This window comes from Ictalurus furcatus, chromosome 28 (assembly GCF_023375685.1).
Source record: "Ictalurus furcatus strain D&B chromosome 28, Billie_1.0, whole genome shotgun sequence".
Lineage (NCBI taxonomy): Eukaryota > Metazoa > Chordata > Actinopteri > Siluriformes > Ictaluridae > Ictalurus > Ictalurus furcatus.
The window spans coordinates 19,144,181-19,167,296 of record NC_071282.1 but is presented as its reverse complement, the minus strand read 5'-3'; the positions used below and the strand labels follow the sequence as shown (position 1 = coordinate 19,167,296).

The following is a 23,116-nucleotide window of genomic DNA, read 5'->3' as shown; positions in this document are numbered from 1 at the left end:
GATTCTGATTGGTCGGAAGGTGTTGGTGGCAAGAGTAACTCTGCATCATTGTTAAAAATGATTTTCCGCCGCAGCGTTATCCTCCAGCTCACACTAATATACAATTTGCCTTTAGACATTAGGCTGCGCCCCCTAGTGCTGAGGAGCTGTGACTGTTGTACATCATTTTGTGGATGATAAACTGGAGGCCGTTAGCTCACGCGTCCTGTAAGTGATTGTTGTAACCCAAACATGTCGTGGATGAACGACGGCATTTGAACTCAATGTGATTATTTATATTTCTACGTCGTGCTCGGTTGTGGAATGTCATTAAAGTTGTAGACTTTTGCTCGGGATAGTAAGATCTCGTTTCACTCGGTAGTGCGCTGAAGTTCAAACTCTTAGTCACGTATCCGAGGAGTCTAATTTTACCCCTGAACTTCAGTGCATCTGGGTCGTATCCGTCTGCCCTTTATATCTGAAATGACCTTCAGGTTCATGTTACCGCCCACTTATGCACGAGTGACCCTTGACCTTTCCGTTTCCAGGTTTTCCATTTTTCCAGGATTTTATGAATAGTCGCCTCTGGAATTATTCCTCATTATTATTATTATTATTATTATTAAATCCCTACCACACTGATCTTACATTTAATCTGTGATCGTTCCGTGTTTGGGAAGGTTTAGGTTTTTATATCACGCGTGTCTGGGATTGTACGCGCCTTCGAGGTCGCTCTGATCCCTGACCTTTCCAGCAGGAGGACAGTTTAGAGACGGTCCCATATTTGAGCGAGGTGCCATATCCATTTTTGATGACTGACATTAGGGAGCGTCTTAAAATAGGCAGCCAGAGGGGCAGGAAGAGCACTCAGCCGGAGCCGTCGAGCTAGACACACACACACACGCTCAGGTGAGTGTGTTTACATTGTTTGTGTTTTGTTTTTTTTTGTAGATAATGTTTGAGGGTTAGTAGACGATGTGATCCTGCTGTAGGTGCAAGTGTGATCTTGACTATTAAAATTGCACATGCAGGTTTTTGCAGGTTCTGAACGGATCGATCCTTTTATAGTACAACAGTCCTGTGTTTTGAGTCGCTGTAACAGGAAAACACCGCTTCAGAAGTGTATGTTTGATGTCTGTTTTTATGTAGCGCATTTAGCAAAGCGGTCCAGACCTTTAACAAGCGAGCAGGAGGTGACGTTGATGAGAAAAAAAAACTTCTGTAAAGTCCAGCATCGTGGACTGGACAAGAACTTGGGTTCCAAAGCTGTTAAACTGTATATTATAGAAGATTTGTACAGAGACATGAAGACTCAAGTGAAACACTCTGCGTGTGTGTGTGTGTGCGTGTGTGCGTGTGTGCGTGTGTGTGTGTGTGTGTGTGTGTGTGTGTGTGAGGGAGCTTAACCTGAGGTTAGATACTCTTTTGTGAGGCAGTAAGTGTGTGATGAGTTTTTGTTTTTTTTAAATGCTGTGTGCAGTATTTGCTTTCAGACGCCTGTACACTCACATACTGTACACTCCTGTGTGTGTGTGTGTGTGTGTGTGTGTGTGTGTGTGTGTGTGTGGTTATTAATAGTGAATGTTAATGTAGTCAATGCTTAATAATAGTTAATAACTATTAGTAGCAGCTGTTATTAAATATGATTCATTATAAACTCATGAAAATAGTTCAGTCGTTACTTATAATAAATATGATTAGTTGCAGTTATCAATCCATCCTTAATCCTTGATTATTGTTTGTCATTATCAATATCAAGCTCCTGTTAAATAAATATAAACGCTCTGAGGAAAAAGGATCTTTTAGGGTTCTTTAAATAGTTAAGAGTTCTTAGCTTTGAGCTTTCGGATGGAGGAAACACTCCGTCACAGCGGTCTACAAAGCAATGCTTTTTTTTCGGAGAGAGTAGTCATTCAGAATAAACATTAAAGGTGCGGTGTGTAAAGTTTAAACGTGTTAATAAGAGTGTAATAATCATCATTTCAAAGACACCTTAAACTTGTGGAGAGTTTCTTCATTTTAGGCTTACTTTTTTTTTTTTTATTGGTTTAAAGAATATCTCCGCCCCCAGGCAGAACACAGCTGCTTAGCTCCACCCCTTTTGACTGAAGAGCAACTGGGTTGGGGGAAAAAAGCGTCCATGTTTTTTATTGCAACCGCAGTTCACCTCACAGGCCACAGAGGGCGCAGTAAACATTACATACTGCTCCTTTAATATACTTAATACTCACGTTTATTTATAAATCATAGCTCTGGAGCTGGAAGAGCTTTTAAATAGATGTTAATTAGTGAATGATTTGGAAATGTGAGAACAGCGTTAGGATACTGAAACAGGTTTAGCTGGGGGACGAGCCGGACGAGGACGAGGAGACGCTGACCTTGTCTTGATTTAATGAGTGATGTTGATGTTGAAAGATCAGCTCGTACAGCGTTTCCCCCCCAAATAGCTGAACTATTTGTGGTCTGTAAATGTCAAGGACTTCAGAGTTGCTACTCAGGGCGAGTGTGAGAGATGGAAAGAGAAAGATGATGATGATGATATCCAGATCAGGATCGAGCGAGATGCTGCTTTATAAACTGCTTTATTTTTTTATTTTTTTATTTAACACTATTGTGTATAGATGATAATCAGTAATATCATAATTATAACTATAACTTCTAAAAACCATTTAATAACCTTTCAACTGTGTTTAAGAATTTTAAAACTATTAGCATTATCTATAACTACTTAGCTCTTATTATTATTGATAAATTTTAAATATAATAATGTATATTAATACAATATTTATGTGTAATTGGATATCTCAGGGTGATTTACATATCAAATATAAATAAATAAATAATTACATGAAAGCACATTTAATGGACCAATTTGCATTTCTTGTTACAAGATAAAAGTTAAGAAAACTCTTAATATCTTATAATTATTGTTAATTAACAACACTCTTAGAACAAATTAACTGGTATTAACGATGAGCTATTAATGTTAAATATTAATGACCAGTGATCTATAATTATATAATTACTGTAATAAGATATTAACGATTATAATACTAGCAAACGAAAGATGTAAAATTATTAATCACACGTTACTGTCCATTATTAATCTGCGAGTAATTAACTGTTATAACTGTGTTTACATGAATTTATACCTCTTTGTTTTGACTGAACCGTTAACTATAAGACCTTTTTCTAAACATTATTATTATTATTTAGTTATTAAGTGTTAATAACGAGGGATTAGCTCAGTGATGTACAGTACTGATTACACTCGCATACCTCTGCTATTAATAGAACCAGTAGCATTACACTTCCTGGTTTAAAGCATGACAGTCTGTGCTGGCCAATCAGAACGCGAGTCTGGCTCAGTAGACCAATCAGAGCAGAGATCCCGCCTCCGAATCCTGACCGGTGTTGCCTGTGGTTGTGAGGAGAACAGGGGATTTGTGAAGAATGAGAGGAATAACTGCAGTTTTGCACAGATTAACAAGCACAGGTGCAGGGAATAGCTCCAGATTTGACAGAGCTCATGTTTTAATATTTAAATTTGACCTTTTAAAGTTATTTTTATAGAATAAACTCAGTGTGACATTGAGAGACTGTACTGTATTATATTACAGTCATATGTGCTATCAGTGTCCTATTTAGTATATTATATTCACATGATCATTTTATTACATTTCTTTCACATTTATGTTTGTATTATGATTCTGTTACATTAATGTGAGATTTATATTAATATGTGTATTATATTTAGTGTCTGCAGCCAGGATGTCCATCGTCAAGATCCACGCTCGTGAGATCCTCGACTCCAGAGGAAACCCTACAGTGGAGGTCGACCTTTACACGGAGAAAGGTCTCAAACACACACACGTACACACACGTACACACACGCACACACACACACACACACACACACACACACACACACACACACAGTCATTCAGTCACATAAGGCCAATAAATTCTCATATCAGTAAACAGAAATTCTTCGTTTTTCAGTTTTATTCTTTCTTTTTTACTCTGTTTCTCTCTCTCGCTCTGTCTTTTCCTTTTCTTGCTCACTCTCTTTCTGTCTCTCGCTCTCATTCTTTTTGCTTCTCATCTCTTGCTCTTTCTTTCTTACCTGTATTTGTTTTCTATTCTTTTCCCCACCTCTTGGCATGTTTTTATATCTTTCCTTCTCTCTCTCTCTCTCTCTCTCTCTCTCTCTCTCTCTCTCAGGTCGGTTCAGGGCTGCGGTCCCCAGCGGAGCCTCCACAGGTGTTCATGAGGCTCTGGAGCTGAGAGACGGAGATAAAACTCGCTACCTGGGCAAAGGTGAGAAACAAACGTGTATTTATATTAAACGAGACACTTTAGAACAGTTTGGTTAAATATGAACGTGTGTGTGTGTGTGTGTGTGTGTGTGTGTGTGTGTGTGTGCTTATTTATAATAAAGGTGTGGCTAAAGCTGTTGATCATGTGAACAAGGACATCGCTCCCAAGCTGCTGGAGAAAGTGAGAAAGTCTTCTGTCTGACCTCCTCTTTCACCCCTCTTTCACCCCTCTTTTACTCCTCTTTCACCCCCTTTCACTCCTCTTTCACTCCTCTTTCACGCCTCTTTCACTCCTCTTTCACTCCTCTTTCACTCCTCTTTCACCCCTCTTTCACTCCTCTTTCACCCCTCTTTCACTCCTCTTTCACGCCTCTTTCACTCCTCTTTCACCCCTCTTTCACGCCTCTTTCACGCCTCTTTCACTCCTCTTTCACGCCTCTTTCACCCCTCTTTCACTCCTCTTTCACTCCTCTTTCACCCCTCTTTCACTCCTCTTTCACCCCTCTTTCACCCCTCTTTCACGCCTCTTTCACCCCTCTTTCACTCCTCTTTCACCCCTCTTTCACTCCTCTTTCACCCCTCTTTCACCCCTCTTTCACGCCTCTTTCACTCCTCTTTCACCCCTCTTTCACCCCTCTTTCACGCCTCTTTATTCGACTCGTTTGTGAACGATGCATCGGTATTAGAAACAGCTCCATAACATGACGTATTTTCACACTATTTTTGGCTATAATTATTACTTAGATTATGAAAGGAAGCTGCCATTTTGTCTTACAAGTAATCGATGAATCGAATCGTGTATGATTAAAGAATCGATGAATCGTCTCTCCTCTCGTCTAATAGAAGCTGAGTGTTGTTGACCAGGAGAAGATCGATCAGTTCATGCTTGAACTCGATGGCACTGAGAACAAATGTGAGTGTGTGTGTGTGTGTGTGTGTGTGTGTGTGTGTGTGTACATAAACTTTTATAAATGATGAATACATCATTAAATGGTGGTCACATGTTTCTCTTTGATTCTCAGCTAAATTCGGTGCTAACGCTATCCTGGGTGTGTCTCTGGCGGTGTGTAAGGCTGGTGCGGCGGAGAAAGGTGTTCCTCTGTTCCGCCACATCGCTGACCTCGCCGGCCACGCTGATGTCATTCTGCCCGTTCCTGTGAGCCTGTCTCCATGGCAACACCCAATTAAACACTCACATAAGTGTAACCGTTGACCTCTAGTTACGTGTACTCTAACTAGAGCAACAATACTATATATTTATATATGCTTAAAATAATAATCTTACGATTAGAATGAACGCTCCTCGTCATCATTATATTATTATTTAAGGTTACAACGTTACATTTAAAGCTTCCAAAACCCTTCACTCGTCCCCGTCCACCAGTTTGTCCCTCGTTCCCTCTGCAGGCGTTTAACGTGATTAACGGTGGCTCTCACGCCGGGAATAAACTGGCCATGCAGGAGTTTATGATTCTTCCCGTCGGGGCGGCGAACTTCCGCGAGGCCATGCGCATCGGTGCTGAGGTTTATCACAACCTGAAGAGCGTCATCAAGGGCAAGTACGGAAAAGATGCCACCAACGTAGGGGACGAGGGCGGATTCGCCCCCAACATCCTGGAGAACAATGAGGGTGAGGGATAAAGTTCTCCTCTGAACGTCTCAGGCTACTACTCTGAACAACAATAGCACTTTGGGCTCTGCCTTTATTTACACCTCACTCCGTCAGTGTTATTCTAATAGAAACTTTGGATTTACGCAGAAGGGAATAATTTATTAGGTCTTTTTGTCCCCTGTGCTAGTTCTAGATGTTCTTCCTAGATCTAGTCTGATCTTTGTGTCTGTGTGGGATCTCCAGCTCTGGAGCTGCTGAAGTCAGCCATTGAGAAAGCCGGCTACACCGATAAGATCATCGTCGGCATGGACGTGGCTGCGTCCGAGTTCTACAGGAGCGGAAAATACGACCTGGACTTCAAATCCCCCGACGATCCCAAACGCCACATCACCGGAGACCAGCTCGGAGATCTGTACAAGAGCTTCATCAAGAATTACCCAGGTCAGTGTTATCAGGTGATGAACCCGGTGTCTATCGAAGTTAAAGCGTTCGTTAAAACCTGTGTTGAATTCTCACGCTTTACTCTGTGATCCAGTCCAGTCCATCGAGGACCCCTTCGACCAGGACGACTGGGAAAACTGGACGAAGTTCACCGGCTCTGTGGACATCCAGATCGTAGGAGACGACCTGACCGTGACGAACCCCAAACGCATCCAGCAGGCTGTGGAGAAGAAAGCCTGCAACTGCCTGCTGCTCAAAGTTAACCAGATCGGCTCAGTCACCGAGTCCATTCAGGCGTAAGTATATGTACACATATACAGCCCCCTCACGCAGCTCTGCAATACGGCCCGGCCTTACACATAGCTCAGCGATAGGGCCGGTCCCTACGTTACTTAATCCCTCTCATGAAGATCTGCAACGGGGCTTATTCTTACATTACTACAGCCCCCTCATGCAGCTCCACGGTAGGGCTTATCCTTATATGAAAGTGCGTGTGTGTGTGTGTGTGTGTGTGTGTGTGTGTGTGTGTGCAGATGCAAACTGGCTCAGAAGAATGGATGGGGTGTGATGGTCAGCCATCGCTCTGGAGAGACTGAAGACACCTTCATTGCTGATCTGGTGGTTGGCCTCTGCACAGGACAGGTACACTCTCTCTCTCTCTCTCTCTCTCTCTCTATCTAGCTCTCTCTCTCTATCATGTCTCTTTCATCTACATCTTTTGTATTATTTTTTATTAATATTTATCATGTTCCTAGTAATTTATTCTTTATTCCTGCCCTCCTCTCCTCCCTCCTCAGATTAAGACCGGCGCCCCCTGTAGGTCAGAACGCTTGGCCAAATACAACCAGCTGATGAGGTCAGGTTCCTTTTTTTGTTCTTCTTTCCTTCGTAGTGTCTCTCTCATCACTCGTCCTTCACCATCTCTTCCCTCTGTCTTTCACAGAATCGAGGAGCAGTTGGGCGACAAAGCCAAGTTTGCAGGGAAAGATTTCCGTCATCCCAAAGTGAACTGAAACGCGAGTCGCCATCTGTCTCGAACACTCGCAGTAAACACTCGCAGTAAACACTCGCAGTAAACACTTTTTATACTGAGGCTCAGTTTGAGTTGGAGTCCTGCAGTTACACACACACACACACACACAACATCAAAGACATGAAAATTAATAAAGCCTTTTTCTGAAGAAACGAGTAATGTCATTTTTTTTTATTTCTTCAGTTCTCTCTGTTTCTTTTCTCACCTCCTCTCATTTCTTCTCGATTCATTTCTTCCTTTATCTTTTGTCCATTAATCTTTTTCTCCTTTTGTCTCTTCTTATTTCTTTACTTCTGCCAGTGTATCTTTTTTCTCCTGTTTTTTTCAGTCTTCTCTTCCTCTATCTTCTGTCTCCTCTCCATTTACCTGTTCTCTGTTTTTCTCTCTTGATTGGTCTTTTTCTTTCCGGTCTAGGTCTTTTCTATCTCCTCTATCGCTTCTCTTCTCTCCTCTCTGTTCATCTTGTTCTCTTCTGAAACTTCTCTTTAGCTTGGTCTGTGCTCTGACTCATTTTTCTGGCTTCACATTTCTCATGTTTCATTTTTAATCCTCACAAAATGTTCATTAGTGAATGGACAGACTACAAAACCCTCTCAGGAGCATTAAAAGGAAAATCCTGAAAGGCGTCAGAGGGGAAAGGCAGGAACCGGCGGCTGTGTGAGCTCCTTATTCACTCAGTACAGTTCACAGGACCGCCGTTGTGCTCATTCATAATGCTACGGCTGTATTTAGCAGCTGTCAGTCATCAGACACTCTTCATGTGGGAGCCTCCTGTGGATGGGAATATTAGAGACCTGTGCGTCACTCTTACGGTCTGATACCCAGGAGAGTGAAAGACTCCACGGGGTTTAACATCGCTCCTGTTGCTATTACATCCCTTTTATACGCCGCTATTCATCTTTCTGCTTTGATCAGTCCTCAGATTATTCACCTGAAGTTTGGTTTCTTGTTAATAATTATTTTAAAAGTTAACTCCGACTTTTTAATCAACTGACTGATTCAGGATTCAGTGATTTAACCTTCAACTGCATACACTGGGATTTTAATCCTAGCAGTGCTATCTCTCTCTCTGTCTCTCTCTCTCTCTCTCTCTCTCTCTCTCTCTCTCTCTCTGTCTCTCCCTCTCTCTCTCTCTCTGTCTCTGTCTCTCCCTGTCTCTCTCTCTCTCTGTCTCTCTCTCTCTCTGTCTCTGTCTCTCCCTGTCTTTCTCTCTCTCTTTCTCTCTGTCTCTCCCTGTCTCTCTCTCTCTCTCTGTGTGTCTCTCTCTCTGTCTGTCTCTGTCTCTCTCTCTCTCTCTGTCTCTGTCTCTGTCTCTCTCTCTCTCTGTGTGTTTTTTCCTCTAGTTCTATACTTTGTGCTGGTCTCATAAAGGATTAAACGTCTTGTTTTTCTTAATCATCTTCTCGAAGTCACAGCACGTCACATTTATCGGAACACGTGGTTTGTATTCGGGTCACGTCACGTTCCTCGACCCTCTGACTATAAAACCTCACACATGAATCAGTTTTTTTCAGATTTTTACTTCAGGTTTCTCCACTGAAGCAAATTCCATAAGATTTTCAGATGCAGAATTTGCTTCGATGAGTTTTATTCTAGCCGCTCACACTAGTTAGAAACTTCGGTCGTTTTCTCCTCCGTGTCTCAAAGCCGGTGATGATGACGGGTTTCTTCTTCATTTCTCCTCTTCCTCCTGGATCTCTCTCCTCCTCCCTCCTGCTCCTCGTCCTCTCCTCCTCAGTGCTGGTTGACTCCAAACCGCTGCCTCAAGGCCTCGACGCCAGAGTGAGTAAATCGATTGACCCGAGCTTCGTGTAAACAATTAAAAGTTTAAGAAATACACAAAAATGTGGCTTTAGAGAGCGACGAAACTTTACAGCTTTTAGGTTGTAAGTTGATTTTTTGTAGCTTGAATACCAAATAGTTTTCTTTTTTTATTCTCTTCTTTTCTATTTTTTTCCTTCTTTCCCTTCACGTGATTCCCTTCCCTCAGTTTATTTTTCTGTTCTTTTCCTTCATCTTTTTATCTTCAGTTTTCTCTCCATTTCCTTCTTCCCTCTGTTGAGTAGGAGTGTGTCTGCATCGTTAATTTGGATATAATACAGTAATAATATTACTCCGACTGAAGGATGTGAGAAACTGATGTGAATAGTGTGTGAAAAGGAAATGAAGACTTTTTGTTCCTGCTGCATGGTTCGTAATCACTCGATTCGGTCTGGTTGAGCTGCGCTTTAATTATACATTAAAATTACAAAATTATAAACCAAATCTAGTCACTGTTCTCGTAACCTAAATATTGTTAACTAATTATAATATAAATTCTTTAAAAAAAAAAAAAAAATGAAAACACTGAGATAGTGTTGTCGGCTAATTCCAGAGTTGTAAAAAATTACGCCTTCGTGATAAACGTATTGACCAATAACGGAGCTGCATACTTCTTGAGATGTGATGAAATGAGATTTACACCTAGATCTTGGAGCTCCGTGTGAGGAATAGCACCTCTCCTCCCTCTGTAGATTCTCCACGACCTCTTCAGGATGGACGAGCAGGCCAGGAGACCTGTGCTCCACGACGTGGGTTCGGCTGAGGCTATGATGTCCCCGATGAGACACCAGAGGGATTCGCTGAATGAAGCAGCGCCAGTGGACGCTACGGAACATGGAGCGGAGCCTGGGCGAGTTTGGCCACACCTACTCTTAAACTTCATGGGTCAGCAGAACAAGTTTAAAGGAAGAACCAGGAAGAATGTGAGAGGACGCGGGACATGGGAGAATCCGGGGGAACGATGGAGGTGCAGATGGGACGGAGAGAGGAAATAAATGAGGTGACAACTGGCCTGTGTGGAGTTAGTAATAAATAATACAAAGCCTGTGTCTATAGAGCTTTAACAGAGAGTCTAAAGCTGAACTTTTCCTCTTTCCTGTCCTGTGTTTCTGTCCCAGGTAAAGACAGGAGCAGGAGCACAAACGAGGACGTTCCCATCTCTAAGAATTCCAGTTAATAAATTCAGAGAATACACAGAAGTGTTTAAGAAGACTGATACTGGAGACAGAAAATAAATGAGAAACACACACACACACACACACACACCCCAGTTTAGGTTGTTAACATCACCCGTGTCCATCTCGGTGTCCTTTGTATTCTTGTACCTTTAGCTGTGTGCTATTTTGGTATGAATCGCTGTATTAAAACCCTCAAACGAAATGGGGAAATTATGAAATGTTGTCGTGTGTTATATACAAATATCTAAGAAAGGTGTGAATTATTACATCTGGCGATTCAGTGGTGGCACCACTGCTCCAAAAACTTTTTGTCTTTCATTTGCCTGTAGAAACATACAGACTAACTAATGCATTTAGCTTTTAGCGCTGTATGGAGCCAGGCTCTGATTCTAATACAGTAACAGGGCACAACACACCTTTTAACGCCTTAATCACTCATAGGAGACCCCTTCAGGAGAAATGTCCCGCCTCCCAGCTGAACAGGATGTTTAGTTTGGTTTTTCAACCGAGTCAGACCTGTGGGTTATCGTCTGGGAAGTGCTGGGTCACCGCCCCTGTAGTTTGAAAACTGCCAAAGGGTCAATTCCAGCTTTCCCCCATTGCTCTGGAGGTGCTGTGGCAATTTCATGCATTTTGTACCTGATGAGATTTTAATCACATGCTTTACACACTTTTTATCTGAGGAACTGAGCTGAAATCCAATTACTGTAACACATGTAATATGCAAATGAGCTCATAATACTGACATTTAAAATGGTGCCCTAATTCTCTGCCTAATTTAGTCTTGGTCAATTCCCCTCCCACCAGCCAAATCTCCCCTGTCATGGGACAGTTGAAGGCTGAGACACGTGAAGCCGTCCAGCGACATCTTTCTGAACTCCTGCTCACATTACAGGCCCTGGGCACACACTCAGAGGAGAGCGCTATCTGCCCTCTTCCACATACACATGAGCTCACAGATGCACACGATTGGCTAATGTCATTGTGATTGGCAGGGGAGAGACAGTATGCCCCTCCCACCCAGACAGCATGGTCAGTGTGCAAATATAATATGCAAATATATGCAAATGTATGCAAATATTCATGCATGCAGAAGATTTGAATTTGATATGATTGGGGGAAAATAAAAGTACTTCCTGTAGAGAAAACCGCCTTTGTTGTGTTTGTCGGTTTGTTTGGAACAGAGATGAATAATTGGATTTAGAATTCTGAAATGAAAAAAATACAATAAAATAAAAATCATTCAAGGTGAAAGTTTAAAAGAGGCTTGCTGGAGTGAACAGTTAGGAGCTGGATAGAGAATTATCCTAAAATATTGTGCATTATAAAAGTATACGCACAGTGATGTGATGCTAAAGTCGGCTCGAATATTTATTTATTTGTTTGTTTGTTTGTTTCTTTCTTTATTGTCAACCCCAAACCTTTTACCACACCGTTTTCACCCTGCGCACCGATCTGATTGTCCACACGGTGTCCACACGGTTTAATATGCTGATTAGCTCTTTGATGCTGAGAGATGATTGGCGCACTTGACTGCTCCTCAGGATTCCAAGCCCCGCCCCCTGCAGGACTCCGCACACTCCCGGCGCTTCATATGGAATGATCTGGAAATAAAAACTCGCGTTCGGTGAGAAACTTTTTCATTTCTGCATAAACAGCTGGGTGTGAGATGGATGTTAGTGTCGTGTTTGAGTGTTTAACTCCGGTTTTATTCAACACTCGCTGTTTTATGTGGGACATTAGAGCAGTTTTGATAAACAGACTGACTGAGTGTTAATTAATTAATCATTAATCAATCAACTCATTTCTATTCATTTTATATTTAACGTATATAGTGTGTACTAATAGAACTCTGTGTGTGTGTGTGTGTGTGTGTGTGTCACTAATCCGCAGTGTGGTTTAAAATATCCCAGCTGAGGGTGAACTGTACAGTGTTTAATGTCGAGCTGGACTGTAAATAGTTCTTTTCATTTTAATTCATGCTTAATGCTTACTTATTAATAATATATATATATATATATATATATATATATATATATATATATATATATATATATTTAAAAATACAGAATAAAATACCTAGTAATAATAATAATAATAATAATAATACAATCTAACAAATGCAGTATGTATTGTAGTGTTGTATAATGATAATATTTTATAAAAAGTGCCGAGACATAATAATTTATAATAAAGCACTAAAAATGATTTATAGAAACATACGTATGTCCTTATACATACACGTACATGGTTCAGTTCTACTTTAGAGTCGACCTGTTTTAGTTTTAATTAAGATATATATGATATATTCTACTAGTCACTGTGTTAGTGAGTGTACACACAGTTTATCATCAAAACTCTACAGATCCAGCGTCGTGTACAAGACTCCTGCATGTGGAGGATCATTACTAATGTGGTGAACATGACGGACACTAATCTGTGTGTGTGTGTGTGTGTGTGTGTGTGTTTAATCCTGAGAAGCTGAGTGTGCTGAGCTGCACACACTCCTCTGATGAGCTTTACAGACAGCAGATTTACTCCTTTATGTCACTGTTACTGTAGCTCTCTTTCTGCTTCTGACTTTATTTATCGTACGTTTATGTTTTCATTTCTACTTATCTCCTCTGCTGTCTGTCTGTCTGTCTGTCTGTCTGTCTGCTTGTCTCTCTGTTGGTCTGTCCTATTTGTTTTTTATTCATGTTTTTTGTTCATAAGTGAATATGTATATTTATGGGTCCACAGGTACACACAATTGTGTGTGTGTGTGTGTGTGTGTGTGTGTGTGTGAGAGAGAGAGAGAGCGAGAGAGACAGCTACAGTCATGCCGATGGTGAAGAGGAACATTAAGCCCCATCATGTGTGTCGGGTCGCTCTACCTGAGAGCGTCGGCTGTGAGCTGGAGTGTGTAACAAACAACACGCTGTCTTCCATCATCCACCAACTCAGCAGCCTCAGTACGACACACACACACACACACACACACACACACTCATCACCTGTCTGTGTGTGTGTGTTTGAGTGTGTGTGAGAGAGATCGATAAACAGAGAGAGAGAGAGATAAACACAGAGACAGAAAGATAAACAGAGAGAGAGAGAGAGAGAGAGAGAGAGAGATTTGTCCACACTTTTAAACTCATGAAAGGTGTGTTAATGATTATTTCTTTAGACATAATAGACAAAAAATAAAATAAATAATCGAGAATAATTATTCAAGTAAATACATAAAGTAGATTTATGCATATCTATAAATCTGTTTGTTTTCCTGTTTATCTCTGTATTTTGTAAGATGAATGTCATGTGCGTTTGGCAGGTAAGCATGCGGAGGACGTGTTCGGCGAGCTGTTCAGTGAAGCGAACACTTTTTACCTGCGCACCAACTCGCTGCAGGACCGAATCGACCGCCTCGCTGTCAAAGTCACACAGCTGGACTCCGGTGTGGAGGAAGGTCAGAAAGGTCACGGGGTCAAGGGTCAGGATAATGCAGGCGGGTGTAAAGATATCTCTCTGTCCAAAAAAAAAAAAAAATTAAAAAATCACAAAGAAAATCTGAATAGGAACAAGGAAATGACATCATCAAAGAGCACCACCGTCAGGAGGGACTGGAACGAACACGCACACACACACACACACACACACGTGCTACATCATTTCTGACAATAATCGCATTTTATTTTTGTGTAAACTCCCACCCTGGCGTTAACAGGACGGTCCCGTCTCTCTGTGCCGCAGTGTCTCTGCAGGATGTTAACATGTGGAAGGCCTTTAGAAGCTCCACCGCCGAGGATCAGCAGGTCGTGTCCCGAATCAGCATCTCCAACCCTGTAGCTGAGATGTACAGCAGCTGTGAGAAACCGCCAGCACTCAGTGTGCTCTCCACCTACAGGCGAGTCAAAGAGCTCGGGATTTCCCCCAATAATCTGGATTATCAGGATTATATTTCATTCACCAGCAGCCAAACTGAGATAGAGACGGTCCTCGCTGCAGAACCAAAGTCCAGAGGGTGGAGCTGGACCTAACCCTAACCCCTGACCCTATCCTCTAACCCCTAACACCAATCTCCTAAACCCAAACCCCTATCTCCTAACCCCTAACACCAATCCCCTATCCACTAACCCCTATCCCTTGTCCCCTATCTCCTAACCCCTAACACCAATCCCCTATCCACTAACCCCTATCCCTTGTCCCCTATCTCCTAACCCCTAACACCAATCCCCTATCCACTAACCCCTATCCCTTGTCCCCTATCTCCTAACTGATTACACCAATCCCCTATCCACTAACCCCTATCCCTTGTCCCCTATCTCCTAACCCCTAACACCAATCCCCTATCCACTAACCCCTATCCCTTGTCCCCTATCTCCTAACTGATTACACCAATCCCCTATCCACTAACCCCTATCCCTTGTCCCCTATCTCCTAACCCCTTACACCAATCCCCTATCCACTAACCCCTATCTCCTAACCCCTAACACCAATCCCCTATCCACTAACCCCTATCCCTTGTCCCCTATCTCCTAACCCCTTACACCAATCCCCTATCCACTAACCCCTATCTCCTAACCCCTAACACCAATCCCCTATCCACTAACCCCTATCCCTTGTCCCCTATCTCCTAACCCCTTACACCAATCCCCTATCCACTAACCCCTATCCCTTGTCCCCTATCTCCTAACCCCTAACACCAATCCCCTATCCACTAACCCCTATCCCTTGTCCCCTATCTCCTAACCCCTAACTCATGAGACGCTGTACAACACAGGACAACAAACACACATATCCAGGCTGAAACACACTCCACCCCCCTGGACAATTTGTTTGACTTCACACACATAGGAGGAGTCGGATCAGGTCTGACTCCACCCCCTGGATTACTGGTTCTGTGTGAGGGGTACTTGTAGTATCCTGTCTTTGTCTTAGGGGCTGAGTCACCGTTTACAAATATTTCTTTCTTTCTTTTTTTAGTAGGCTCTTCCGCTTTTCATCTGTTATGTTTTGGTAGCATTTACTATTTTATTTTCCTTTCTCTTTTCTTGTCATTTTTATTTGATATTTATATGATGATATATTGAACTTATCTCATATTCCTCTGTAAGTGAAACCGTTTGACCTTTTTAGTAAAAATGTTAAATGGGTCGTTTCGAGCAGAACATAAATTGAAATGAATTGAATGAAAATGGTTTATATTCACACACGTGAACGTGGTTAGGACATACATCATTGTACATTTACTTTAAATAAAAAAAACACACATCATCATCATCATCATCATCATCATGTAATCACAGGGATTATTTCTCTTTCTCCCCACAGAGAGGATCATGTGGATGGAATGAAGTTCTACACGGATCCGTCTTATTTCTTTGACCTCTGGAAGGAAAAAATGCTTCAGGACACCGAGGACAAGAAGAAAGAGAGGAGGAGACAGAGAGTGAGACACTTCACTTATCTTCTCCTCTCTTATCTTCTCTTCTCCTCTCTCACTGCCTTGCTCTCTCTCTCTCTCTCTCACACACACACACACACACACACACACACACAGGAGCAGAGGTGTGTTGAGGAAGAAGCGTTACAGCGGGAGGTCCGGAAAGTGCGGAAAGCGCGGAATCGTCGTCAGGAGTGGAACATGATGGCGTTTGATAAAGAGCTGCGTCCAGATCAACAAAATCCTCACAGTGTCCAGCAGGAGGCGCTGTCTGATAGCGCACTGTCTCCTGAGGCCAGGTGGACACACACACACACACACACACACACACACACACACACACACACACAAAACTACTAATGTAGACATCAGGATACACTTGAGTGAGAGTAGCACAAAAAAAAAAAATAAAAGAACCATAAATAAAAGCAAGAATGATGATAAATAATGTATTTATCTAGAGTTAATATCAGCAGATATAGCGTATAATACAATAACATTCTCATTACTGTAATCATCATGTGCAAAAATTAAAGCCTAACAAACAAAAAAGTAAAGATAAGAACCGCTCCAGAGAATCATTTAATCAGTAAAATCCGTTTTCTCTACAGAAGACCTCACTGTCTGGACGTTCCTGACCACGCCCACTTTCTGCCCGACCATGCCTTGTCCAATTCCAGTGAAGGGGCGGAGCATGAGTACCAGAGTATTGGTGGTCCGGTAGGCGTGGCTGACAGTGTTTCCTCTGGATACAGGTTACATCCATCTTCCTCTTTGCACATGACCAAAGGGGGCGGAGTTAATGGTGACATCACACTTCCACCTGTAGACTATGGGTAATCAGAAACATCGGAAAAATTATACATAAATATATGTAAATAACTTTTCTCCATTTATTATCTTTTCTTTTTTTTACAATAACTAGTTGACTCTCTCTCTCTCTCTCTCTCTCTCTCTCAGTTTGGAATATTATGCCAGTTCCGGTCCTCTTCCTCCTCCTCCTCCAGCTCCCATCATCCCCTCATCACAGACCGCTTTTGCCACGCCTTTAACACCTCCAGCCCCACCCTCTTCCCATCCTGGTCCATCCAGCTCTGCTTTATCCTATCCCCTTCCACCTGTCCCACTTCCTGGGCCAATTCTAACCCCGCCCCCTCCAGGACCTCCACCTCCACCGATACTTCCTGCTCCGTCCCACCTGATGGGAACAGGGGAAGGGCGGAGCCAGGAGTCTCGGACAACCACAGACGGACGCAGTGACTTGCTGTCGGCTATACGCATGGGTGTGTGTGTGTGAATTGTTCCTGTGGTTCTCGGATACACACCTCAAGGATTTCCACTGTGTTTCTAGCGTTCTGACATTATTACTAGACATCGTGTTGTTTTAGAGAGTGCGGGATAGGGGGCGCGGGTCTGGAATCGTTCTTGCGCTTCCGGAATGATCCGTGGTCTCCTGTCATTATCCGTTCACTTCTGGACTTCACTTTGTGGTTCTTGATGTTTTTTGGAGATGATTTTTGTCTGAGCTTCATAAGTGTTTTTTATTTTCACTTTATTTCAAGTATTTTAACTTTGCGTTCAAGATTGTCACAGTCACAACTCAAAATTCCTTATTCTCATAAAATTCTCTGGATGGTTCTAGAATTCTGTGTGTGTGTGTGTGTGTGTGTGTGTGGGTGTGTGTGTTCAGGTATCCAGCTGAAGAAGGTTCAGGAGCAGCAGCAGCAGCGAGCGATGAGGGAACGTTCAGAAAACGACGTGGCGTCCATCCTGTCCAGACGCATCGCCGTCGAGTGCAGTGACTCTGAGGACGAGTCTGAGCTCGACGTCAACGAGTGGTCTGACTGACACACACACACACACACACACACACACACACAGCGCAACACAGTAAAGCATCAGGTCTTACCCAGGTTCACCAGAAGGCGGCGCCCTGCTGTAAACCTCCCAGTGCAATCATTAGAAACTACGTGACTACTGTAGCTACTGTCTGCTGCGCTGCACAAAGTATTGGCACCCCTGTACCAGCACTGAGCAGATATGTTTCTGACGGACGACCCTCACACATCATATGAGATTATTTAGTTATTTATTATCAAGTTATCATTTTAATATTATGTTCTGTCTTTCTTCTCAATCTCAAGATCCCGGATTTAGATTTACGCCAAATACAGAGATTTTACTGACATATTTTAATTGATGTAGCATCTTTAATACAATAACATGCTTCACTTCATTGATATTTAAAATATATCAAGAGATTATAATACAAGAGATTTTTACAATTTTATTTTAATAAATAATAAACTAGCCACTAAGTGGCACTGTCTGACATGAAAACTCTCCAAATCTTTTCCATATCAACATGTCCAAACTTCTGTCACACCAGATTATGATATTATTTTTACTAAAAGTACTTTAATCTTTACATTTTCTTTCTCGGGATGTGAAATAATTTACAGTGTAACCCGTCTTTACTGTACGTGTAATCTCAGAGCGCATCAGGAACAAACATGCACACACAGCATGAGTGTAATTTTGAGATTAAAAAGGATTTATTGAACACTTGAATCACGTTGCATCTTCCTCTGGCCACATGCAGTCTAAACACCTGCAGCACCAACACTGTAACATCCGAGCCTTTAACACCGGCGCGCTGTAAACACGCCTCGGGTTGAAGAAGGTTGACTCTGCGCTTAAACACTCCAATTATCAGCACTCGAGGAAATGAAGGCCATTAGGTCTCTCGGCTGAACGCGTTTCCACGAGCACAGATGCGGAGACGGGGTGGCTGAACGTTAGGAAGCCCGGAAAAGGAGTGTGTTTTAAATACACGAAGACAAACAGTGAGGATTTATTATTCATTCAGTAAATCCAGTCGGAATTTCACCGTTATATTTATTTTACTTTTTATGGTAGTTTAACCTCTTTCACTAAGTTTAGCTGATTCAGTCATTTTGTGCCTTTAAAAGCGTTCTAGAGCTTATAAAAGCTTATAATAATTATTTTATTTTATTTTATTAATGTTCCTTTGTGTCTTGTGTTCATATAAGCACTCGGGATCTTCTCCTTCACTTCCACAGGAGGGTTCACATCTATGAAGTCAACATGCAGTCAAATATTTATTTATTTATTTATTTATTTATTTAGATATTTTGCCTATAATTTCCCACCTTTTAGACTCGATATGATCATCCGAACTGTCACAGGATTACGTAGAGACGATAAAGAAATGTCCAAACAAAAGCTATTTTATATTTTAGGTTCAGAAAACATGCCTTGATGAAGTCCACAGAGCTAATGCGAGCTGCTTTACCTTCACTCTCCAACTCAAGTTTGTTTGTTTGTTTGTTTGCCTGCTTACTTAATAAAGATAATTCAGCTATTCACACCTTAAGTCCAAATATTTCTTTATTTACTTGTTCTGAAATGTTTTAGATCTTATTTCTTTATTAATATTCATACGTAATTCTACTATTCAAATCTTAGGTCCAAATATTCGTGGATTTATTTATATATCTTTGGTTGTTTGTTTGTTTGGTTGCCATTATTGTCAACATTTGATATAAAACATAATCATTTCCTTGTAACAAGTAGAACAGCTTTATTAAAGGCTGATCCTGATGTCTGACGCTGTAACGTACGTTTATTTATAAGAAGTTTAGGATGTTGCCGCTCTGCATCGCAGACCGCTGGAGGTCCCCGGACCCCACCGAAGGTTCCCGCGGAAATCCCAGAACGTTCTGCGCCATTCTAGAACGTTCTCAGCATGTTCTAGCCGACCAGTTCCAGGATGAAGAAGCGTTTCCACCTGCTTTTGTTTTCTCTCTTCTTATTTGAAGAATCCAGAGTCAAGTGCGCTCGCGCTTCGAGTGACGAACGTTTTAACCAACACTTAACACTAATCTAATCCACTAATCTAATCCATTTACTCGACGTGTATCTGGAGCAGATGAAGGCAGGAGCTGGAGTGCTTCTGATTTCTCTCAGCCCGAGACGGAGACACGCGGAGACACAAAAGCCGAGGATTAAAATCTAATAAGGACTCAGAGACGCACTCAGGCTCTTTCATGAACGGAAGACGTTAACGACGTCCTGTTAGCGCCGCACCATAAAGGAACTTGTTTAAAACTAATCTCAATCCAACTGATTAATGGAAGGAGTCTCCAGTGTCAGTGCGTTAGAGGTTAACTTTTCAGGACAGAGGTTTCTCCGTGATGTGACGAGCATCTTTGTGTTTTATTTATTTATTTATTTAGCTTATTAAGTTCAAGAGAGAAAAGAAAGAGAGTCTGGTGAGGGAACAACTGTTTATAGTGTAGGGAATGTACAGTTAACGACCCAGATGGGACCGGATATGATCCATGAAGACCAGGAGTGCAGTGAAGAAATTTTCACTGAAGAATGGTTTGCAGTCTCATCAGCAGAAGTCAGCTTCAACCCTCAGCGAGGAGTTCGCAGGCCGCTCTGCGTACACGCCCATTACAGCCACGATTAGACTTCCACACGATCGCCAAGCTAGACAGAACGTCAGGGCGAACGATTCTGATCAGTTCAGGCATAGATAAACGTTGGAAACGTCCACATATGGGCTGCGAGTCAGAAGAAGTTCCTCATCGATTATCTGGACGTCCAGCTGTCTGGTCAGATGGTCGGCTCACCTCCTCTGTTCACCTCTAAACGTCCGGTGAGCAAAAAGTGCCCAGCTCTTCAGGGTCGGATTTGGTCGAGCCGGAAACTTTCCCAAAACGTACCGATTAGATAACTACAAAGAGTCAGTAGGCAAGTTGTAAATGTCTTAATCATGAAGGAGCCATTCTGATCGCTTGATATTTTGAAAGATTTTTTAAGATTTTGTTGCTCCACCCTTCAGTAGCTGCTGTAACGTAAGCGAGAACAGGAGCGAACTCCTTTCACAAAACATTAAACGTAACTGTAAATGGATAAAAAAAAACTTGTAATATTTGTCAGATCACTGTAGAATAAGAGGAAGAAACACTCGGCGATGTAGTGGAAAATAAACACCTTCAGGGTGGTGAGATTAATTCCGCTTCATCACACGATCGTTATTCTGCTATTTGTATTTGAATATTCCAATAAAGCGGCTGTACGTGTCGGACGACTCCCAGCCTTATAAATACTCTTTCATAGCTGGAGACCAGTGAAGGACAAACTCCAAAACACAATCTGGTGAGCGGATGTTTCCGTACTCTGTTTATTTACTGGCACACACACACACACACTGCACCTGGTCGTCTGTCTGGCTTCTTTCACATTCTTTCTCACACTCGGCTCCTGTTGTTTCCAAGAAATGTAAATTGATTTTTTAGTGGAATTAAAAAACTCAGGCCACATCGAGTGCTGGTGTTGCCCCTCTACCCTTCTACCCCTCTTCCCTTCCCCACCCCCTAAGGGTTGTTTTCTTTTTTTTATTGCACACACACATGCAGACGGAGAGCTCTGAAAGTTTCCCATCGTGATCTCCTACAGGCTCAGAGCTGTTTGTGCTGCTGGTTTAAGTGGTGCACGAGATTATTAAATCACTGTTTTACCACTCGACTTAATCCTCAGCCTATACAAAAGTAAACCATAAAGAGGCAGGGAGGGGGTGAGAGAGAGAGAGAGAGAGAGTCTGAGTGTGTGTGTGTGTGTGTGTGTGTGAGGAGGAGGGCAAGATTATCGAGGGTAAATTCTTGACAGATCTTTTCTGACGGCTGGTTTTCCCACCGTTTCCACATCTGAGTTCTCCTGAATTTCCCACAGGTGTATACAGGCAAATTCGAACAGGTGTGTGTGTGTGTGTGTGTGTGTGTGATATTTGTTCTTCGTCTGAACTCTCTGCACCAATCCCAAGGTTCTTGTGTAAGTCTGGAAAAGTGTCGAATTTGAAGGCACTCGTTTCCAGACTGAGGAACGTTTTTAAATGTGTGATGTGTGTCACATTTTTATTTTCGCTCTTTTTGTAACACATTCCCTGATCTTTAAAAATTCAACATGGAAGGTTCCAGAAATAAAATTTTAAAAAAGTCTGATTTTTTTGTCATGATTTAAGAGCAAGAACCCTGATGTATGATATCGACGTTGTCTCGTTGTCCTAGAGAGGTTGTTTCTACGTTGGTTGAATTTATTTACTGTAGTCGATCGATTAGCTCTAAGACATGATTGTTCTCTGGTGTTTCCTTCTTTACAACGTGACCCTGAATTTCCGGAAGAGGAAAGCGAGTTGAGATGAAGCTGTGACTGTTTTACGTCGTTCTCGTTTATACAGTAGATATCCGTGTGTCATACAGAGTCAGAAAACGCATCAACAGGTCTGTCTGAGACGCCGAACCAGCCGACCGAGGAGACGCCGCTGTGGGAGGAGTTACACGTGCAAATTCATGCTAAGCTGCTAGCCATGAACCTCCCTTTTACTTGTTAGCTAAAGTATATTAGGTTTAAGTCCCAGTGATAAACTAAAAAAGCGAGTATATTCGTGGCTTTGAGATTGAACCCGGGTGCATTCGGGATTATGAACATCGGCAATAACGCAAACCTCGTGTGCTGAGTGGCGCTCGTTCTCCCCCGTGTGATTTTCCTCAGATCGGGATCGGGATCTAACGGAATGCCGCTGACTCGTCTGCCGTTTCTTTTTACGCGACCATAATAACGTGGCACTGCTCGGGTTTATGGAGCTGTGCCAAGCAGAGGGCGGAGGGGGCGAGTCGGGGTGTCATGCTGGTGTGAAAAAAGCAGACTGAACAAAAACAGGATGGTACGTGCCAAGTGCCAATTGTCTCCTCGTTAATAGGCATCAAAATGGCAACTTGTGTAGGCATCTGTGTTAACATACAGGTGAACACGCTCCTGGGAAAGGGAGTGTTTCTTTTCTCAGCTTCTCCGAGGAGAGACGGCGTGGCCGCTTTGTCATCCCTGTCTTAACCGGATTAGTCGTGCCAGTGCGATCCCGGTTTTCACACCGCTGTCTACTTCCCATCTCATTTTAATGTGATTAGCCCAGCTCCTGTGGTCCGGGACACATTGCAGGATGGCAAGGGGGCACCAACGGGCAGAGGACAGAGTGTCCCTTCAAGATAGTGCACTTGCTTGGATTGAGACGATGCAACAATGGACGCTGCACTCTACTGAAATCGTTTATTTATTTATTTTTACAACACCAGAAAATGCACCTCACAAACTTTCCCATGACACAGTAATGACAGTTTGGAATATTTGAGAAAAACCCAATTGAAAAAAAAAAAATCAAAGCAATTTTCATTATCTTGTAGCTTTGTAAACTGAAAACTAATATAAAAAATATCCAATTTGCTT

General features: G+C 42.3%; 2 protein-coding genes across 2 annotated transcripts; both read left to right on the top strand.

Moving 5' to 3' along the window:
* The first annotated feature begins 54 nt into the window (after positions 1–54).
* On the top strand, positions 55–7,508 carry LOC128603325 (beta-enolase). Its single transcript, XM_053617634.1, has 12 exons — positions 55–888; positions 3,737–3,835; positions 4,204–4,299; positions 4,421–4,479; positions 5,142–5,211; positions 5,321–5,454; positions 5,706–5,928; positions 6,154–6,351; positions 6,446–6,647; positions 6,885–6,993; positions 7,149–7,207; positions 7,295–7,508. Exons 2-12 carry the CDS (start codon positions 3,751–3,753, stop codon positions 7,362–7,364), a joined length of 1,305 nt encoding a protein of 434 aa, XP_053473609.1. The 5' UTR covers positions 55–888; positions 3,737–3,750; the 3' UTR covers positions 7,365–7,508.
* Positions 7,509–11,911: 4,403 nt separating this feature from the next.
* wasf3a (WASP family member 3a) lies at positions 11,912–19,925 on the top strand. Its single transcript, XM_053618314.1, has 9 exons — positions 11,912–12,010; positions 13,126–13,337; positions 13,694–13,828; positions 14,113–14,266; positions 15,694–15,811; positions 15,923–16,104; positions 16,417–16,641; positions 16,766–17,088; positions 17,496–19,925. Exons 2-9 carry the CDS (start codon positions 13,205–13,207, stop codon positions 17,651–17,653), a joined length of 1,428 nt encoding a protein of 475 aa, XP_053474289.1. The 5' UTR covers positions 11,912–12,010; positions 13,126–13,204; the 3' UTR covers positions 17,654–19,925.
* Positions 19,926–23,116: the final 3,191 nt, after the last annotated feature.

Excerpts from the sequence above, each read along its gene's own strand:
- wasf3a (XM_053618314.1), top strand. The coding sequence starts at position 13,205 with ATGCCGATGGTGAAGAGGAACATTAAGCCCCATCATGTGTGTCGGGTC. Across the intron at positions 14,267-15,693 it reads AGTGTGCTCTCCACCTACAG|AGAGGATCATGTGGATGGAA; the intron begins GCGAGTCAAAGA and ends TTCTCCCCACAG. Across the intron at positions 15,812-15,922 it reads AAGAGAGGAGGAGACAGAGA|GAGCAGAGGTGTGTTGAGGA; the intron begins GTGAGACACTTC and ends ACACACACACAG.
- LOC128603325 (XM_053617634.1), top strand. The coding sequence starts at position 3,751 with ATGTCCATCGTCAAGATCCACGCTCGTGAGATCCTCGACTCCAGAGGA. Across the intron at positions 3,836-4,203 it reads CGACCTTTACACGGAGAAAG|GTCGGTTCAGGGCTGCGGTC; the intron begins GTCTCAAACACA and ends TCTCTCTCTCAG. Across the intron at positions 6,352-6,445 it reads CTTCATCAAGAATTACCCAG|TCCAGTCCATCGAGGACCCC; the intron begins GTCAGTGTTATC and ends TCTGTGATCCAG.